The sequence below is a fragment of the Nothoprocta perdicaria genome, unplaced genomic scaffold (assembly GCF_003342845.1).
Source record: "Nothoprocta perdicaria isolate Ctin4 unplaced genomic scaffold, notPer1 scaffold_191, whole genome shotgun sequence".
In the NCBI taxonomy this organism is placed as follows: domain Eukaryota; kingdom Metazoa; phylum Chordata; class Aves; order Tinamiformes; family Tinamidae; genus Nothoprocta; species Nothoprocta perdicaria.
Window position 1 is genome coordinate 850,649 of NW_020455105.1, and position 5,790 is coordinate 856,438.

General features: G+C 64.6%; 1 protein-coding gene across 2 annotated transcripts in view; it reads left to right on the top strand.

Moving 5' to 3' along the window:
- PDE4B (phosphodiesterase 4B) overlaps positions 1 to 5,790 on the top strand; it is a 133,756-nt gene that overhangs the window by 120,392 nt on the left and 7,574 nt on the right. For both annotated transcript variants that reach the window (XM_026037179.1, XM_026037180.1), the window contains one exon: positions 42 to 154. In XM_026037179.1, the coding sequence (XP_025892964.1) occupies positions 42 to 154 (113 nt within the window). The remainder of the gene's footprint in view (positions 1 to 41; positions 155 to 5,790) is intronic.

Consider the following 5,790-nt stretch of genomic DNA (forward strand, 5'->3'; position numbering starts at 1 on the left):
GGCGCCGCAGCGGGGCCGCATGTCCGCGCGCCTCTTGGCAGAGGAGCCCTACCAGAAGCTGGCCATGGAGACGCTGGAGGAGCTCGACTGGTGCCTGGACCAGCTGGAGACCATCCAGACGTACCGCTCCGTCAGCGAGATGGCCTCCAACAAGGTGAGCGCCGCGGCGGCCGGACCCCTGCCCCCGGGAACGAGCAGTGTGACCTGCCCCTGCGGCCCKTCCCCGACGGGGCTCCCGCGGCCCCGAGAGGGGCGCCCGGCCCTGCGCACCCTGGCGTGCAGTGGGAGGGGGACAGGGGACGGCCAGAGGGGACCCTGGAGCGCACGAGGGTGGCGAAGGGGGAGCAGTGGCCCCAGTCCCCCCTGCTCTTTGGGGTCCCAGCTGCACTTCGGGCTCCCTGCCGCTCTTTGGGGTCCCTGCTGCCCCTTAGGGTTCCCGCTGCCCGGTCCTGTGGAGCTGCGGGGCCGCCAGGCTCTCCCAGCTGGAAGTTGCTGCGGGCAGAAATGCCACCTCGTGAATGAGCCTGTGGAATAAGTTAAGCAAACAAGTCCCSTGTCGGCTCCACTTCCCTCCCTGTTGGCGATGGCCACGGCGGGCCAGGGCAGAGGAAGCAATAAAAGTTTTATAGACGGCGCTTCCAAGGGGGGACCACTGCAGTTTCTGAGTGCAGCAGGCTGAGCCTGCAGGGTGAGCAGCGCTGAAATGCGGGCAGGAGCGGCCCCACTTTGGGGACCYATCTGTGGCACCACACCGTGGCCGCACGCGGGGCTCCGCAGCCTCCTGGCAGGGAGAGCTCCCGCACCTCACAGTCCCGCGCGGCGCCGCTCCTCAGCCCCCTTCCTGCAGTGCTGGCAGCTTGGGGTGGCTTCCAGGGAGCTCCTCCATCCCCAGGGGAGYAGCACCAGCTGCCGCGACGCCCCACGATGCTTCTCCGCGGCAAACACGGCCACGGAGGAGTTGGGGCTCGCGTCCYGAGAGAGCCCCGCGGCGGGGCGAGCGGCTGGGCGGGCAGCACACCCGGCCGCGCTCCGCGCGCTCGCTGCTCTGTCACACTTTGCACCCCGACGGCCCCGAGGCAGCGGGCGGCCCCGGCACGCGGCGCCACCGCCGGCGAGCGCCCGGGCGGCCGCCTGTTTGCAAAACAGGATGCTGGGGCTCCGCGCCGCGCGGAGCAGCGGAAGGAGAAACGGGAGAGATAGGAAGAAAGCAAATAGGCTCAGCAGGGCCCCGCGCGCAGGAGCCGAATAAACAGCGACCTATCTCCTGACCCCTGCTCTCGCGGAGCCGCTGGCCCCGCGCCGCTGCGGCCAACCTACGTCACTGGAGCCTGATAGTAGGCATGGCACAGCTGTTGCAAGTGTGACTCGAATTTCCTGTCTCCTTCCTGACAGACGTAGTTTAGAAAATCCAGCGTTGCAACAACAGCAGGCGGAGCGGGCGGCCGGCGGCGCTTCCCAGAACTGCGGCGCCCGCGGGGAAGCGCCGCGCTCGGCCCGGCCCCGYGCCCCTGCTTTTCAGGAGGGGGCCGTGCGCGCACGTGCACGTGGGCTTTCCGAGGCAYGCCTGGAAGCGAGCAATAATCCTAACACGGTTGGTGGCACCAGGAGCTGCCCGCAGCCCCCAAGCCCCGACCCGCTCAGCCCTGCACCCAGCACAGCTCTCACAGGCTCCAGCCACTCCCTAAAGAAGGGTGAGCGTTTTCCCTGCTGGAATATTGCTTTTGGCACCTTGGAGACTTTATGGGGCCTTAATATCCTAGGAATCAGAGTAGAGAAGAGGTTTTGTTTCCCGGCAGCTGCCCCCGTGACGTGCAGCGCGCGGTGCGGACCCCCCGCAGCGGCCGTGTCTGCGCCGCGAGCAGCGCCTCGTCGCTGCCCTGCCGCCCGCGTGACCAGCGCTTTGTGCAGCCCGGCTGCTCTGTGCTCCACAGGAACGTCCTCGCTCCGAGCCCGTGGCAGCACTGGAGCGGACRGCAGAGCAGCGGCAGTGCCAGCCTGGCGGCACCTGGCAGGATAAGCGTCACTCGGGTGCTGCCACCCGGCCGCGCTTCCCGGCCGGGCTCTCCCCATGTCGCCGCTCGGAGCGGCGGCCACGGCTGCCGTCGTGGTCAGGGCGTGCGGCCGCGGGACGCGGCGCCGGATGAGCTGGCGGCCGCAGATGTAAACGGCGGCGGGGCCGCGTGCCAGCGCGCTGCGTGCCGGCCGCTCCGCGCCGCGCACGGGATGTTTTGCCGGAGCTTCCGCTCCAAAGCAGCCAGCCTGGAGCCGCACGCGGCTGGGGGCCCGAGGGGCCCCGCAGGCAGCCAGGCCCTGCCGCCCATCCAGGGCCGGTGCTTCCCGAGCCGGAACCGCAATGAATCATGTGGCCATGTGCCCGGCAGGATTCCCCACCACAGAGTGGGCAAACGCTTGGAGCTCTGGCAAGCTGGGTCCCCGAGGGGCTTGCTCCGTGTTGCCCGTGTCGAGGTTGCTGTAAGCGCCTCCAGTGCTCCAGCTGTGGCTCAGAGCGGGCTCGCGGGAGCTTCCCRGAGCTTCCGCAGGAGCTGCGGAGCTTCCCGGGAGCCGCTCCTGGGCACGCCGTCGTGGCGGGCGGGCGGGCGGCCCCAGGCGGGTGGGCGCCTGCGCAGGGGCCCTCGGAGGCGATGGGGGCGCCCGCAGAGCGAAGGCTGTGTTCTCGGACTCGTGCGTGGGAGCCGCGGGGTGCGGCCTCGACAAACACGGCTCGGGGGCAGCTTCCAAGTGAATCACAGCGGGAGGCAGGTGGGAGCGCCACGAGGATGCAGGGAGCCYGGAGCAGAGGCTGCGCTTGGCACCGCGCGGGCGCCTCTTGGCTCATCCTGGAAAAGGCAGGATGTGATTCCCAGGCAGCCCCGTGCCAACCTGGGCTTGCAGACCAGGACGTGCTGCTGAAAGGCGCCGCGCTGGAAGGGCAGGAGGGTTTAAGGGCAGGAAATGACCGGCCGGAGAGCTGCCTGCCTGTCTGCGTGGCAGGTTTCTCCGGGAAACGCGTGTGCCTTAATCAGTGTGTTCCTGGGGCTCGGTGCTGGGGTCACGGTCACTCGGCACGAGCAGCCCCCGGGTTTTGCAGTGGGGAGAGCAGCTCTGTACCCTGCGCTCCGGGAGGAAACCCGCTGTGCCAGGCAGGAGCTGCCGGAGTTTCCCTCCTGACCGTCTGCGAGGAGTCATTTCAGGGCACGGAGTTGTTTGAATTTTCCAAAGCCTGTTTTCCGACTCGGGTAAAACCCCTGCTGGATTTGCCTAAGCGATGACTGCGGAGCCTGATGCAAATTTAAATTAAATTTAAATTGCCGCTTGGCGCATTTAACGAGGTGGCGTTGTTAATTGCGCTGCTGCTGCAGGCCAGGCCGCAGGTGTTTCCCACTCGGCCACCTTTCCGGGCGCCGGCTGGGATGCACTGGCCGGGATGCGCCGGCCGGGATGCACCGCGGGGCCCACGCGCGCCGCGGCCGCCCCTTACGTCCGAGCAGGGTTTCTGTGAGGAAGCCCGACCTGGACCAGACTTGCAGAGGAAGCTGAAACTCGTCCAGCTGCCGGTTGTGTCATCGCGCTGCCGCCCTTTCCCCYGGGGACATAAACAACAAGGCGGAAATTTTAACCCCCGATCAATGCTCGCCGCTTCCTCCGGAGCGTCCGTGTGTGCCGGCGGTGCCCGACGGAGGCGCCAGGGCCGCGCGGGACTGCCTGCCACAGCCTGGCCTTCCCCGCGGCTGCATTGCAAAATGGGCGCTTTTTTTTCTGGCTTTTTACTGCAATTTGCATATTCCAGCTTTCCACGTTTCTCTTACCAAACCGGGAGCGTCGGGGCAGCCGTGCTCGCAGCTCCCCTTGCGTTTCAGAGCGCGCTTAGGGCTGCCCAAATACCTCCCACCAAGGAAGTTTCTGCCGCTCCCAGGTGCAATACTGAAACTTCCCTGGTAAAAGGTACACAAATATAATATAAATCCTCCCGGCCCCATCAGATAGACGGCTCTGCTTTCATGCACGGCCGCACGCTGATTTATGGCAACGCGCTATTTATTTATCAACAGTTACTTTGTGGATTCTGAAATTATTCTAATAGCATAAGGCCAACAAGTTGGTCATGATGCTTCTCCTTTAAAGTCTTCCTTTGAACCTATATATAAATCAAGTCTCCTTTGATGTGAAATTGGAGATTTCATAACCTTGTGTTTACTTTTTGGTTTGAAAAATAAGCTGAAGGAAAAACAAGCAGAAACAGAAAACAAATAGTAGTTTGTATCTCATTAAAAATAGTTTCTCGCACATTAAAAACTATATTGTTTTAGGAAACAAGAACTAGGCAGAGCTGCAGAAACGTTTGATTTTTGCAGGGACTGAGGGCTGCCTGCAGCCGTTCCGCTTTTCTGCAGGCACGGAGAKGTATCTAAGAGTCAATCCAAGTTCATTTAGCTCACAATCTATTATTTTTTCTTGAAGCATTATGTTTAAATGCACCTTTTCTTGCACACACACGAGTTGTTTCCCTCCRGCGCCTGCACGGGGTGCGGAGGGGCTCGCGCTCCACGCCGGCAGCAGCGCGGGTATCTGCGGCTCCGCTGCCGCCGGTGCCGCTAGAAGAGCAGCGTGGAAGCGAGCGAGGCCAGAAAGGCCCCTGCGGATCCCGAGGGATTCCCGGAGCCGCTCGCTCGGCAGGACAAGGCTCCGCGCGAGTCGGGGCGCGAGTCCTCGTGCGGGTGGGGAGCAGCAGGGATGCGGAGCGGGGAGCGACGCAGCCTGCAGCGGCTGYGGGTGCTGCTCCGTGCCGGACACCTGCGGGGATTCCTGCAGCYGAAGCGCAGCGGGGCCGGCTCCCGCCTCAGCGCCCCTTCCATCCCACGCTCGCCCTCGGCTCCAGTGAACGATGACAGCTGCTCAGCTTCTTCGAGCAGGGCTGGAGGCCGGGGGAGCCTTGGTGAGATGAACGTATTGCCAAGGCCTCCGCAGCAGCGGCAGCTCCTCCATCCGGCACCGCTGTGTGCCGGGGAAACCTGCCACGGGGCCAGTGGAGGCAGCGTCAGCGGGAGCTCCAGCCGCGTGCTGCCAGCCCGGSGTCGGACGGAGCAGGAGCTCCTGGCACGGCCCTGAGCAGCCGTCGCCTCTAGAGGAGTCGCTCATTGCAAGCCTGGAAGGGCGAGTAAGGTTAAGGCTCCTAGAGGGCAGGAAGGGACAGATTGCAGTGTGAAGGTGAGACCTGCGAGTGCAGAGGTCTATAGTCGGCCCTAACCTCTGCTGYGGACACCGTGTGGGCCATTTAACGTCACTGAGCCCCTGTGGACAGGCCGGGGCGGCACTCACGGCTGGAGATGGGGCTGCTGCAGGGCCTGGGGCCCTTGGCTGCGTGCGGGGCGCGGAGGAGGTGCCGCTGCTGCTGCCCCCTTCCTGGTGCCTGGGCATGGGGACRGGATACTGCGATCCCCCCACCCGCCATGCCAAAGGGAGCTGCCGCACTGCAAAAGCCAGGAATCAGGGATGTAACTGTATGAGCAACGTTGCTACAAGTGCTTGAGATCCAAGGTCGTGATTGCTGGTCTGCATTGGCAATATTTTATTAATTAGATTGGAGGCTCTCATTAGCTTAGCCCTTTCCCCTTGCACCGCATTTGCAAGCTGAGCGCGCGCGGGAAAACCCAGCTCAGCCCCCCACGGGYGCCTCGGCGCGAGCCCCACGGCACGGAGCACCCCCGGGAAGGGGGCCGGGAGGAGCCGGAGCCGGAGCCCGCGCAGCCTCCATCGTTACCCCCGGGAAGGGATGGTGGTGACAGCGGCGCC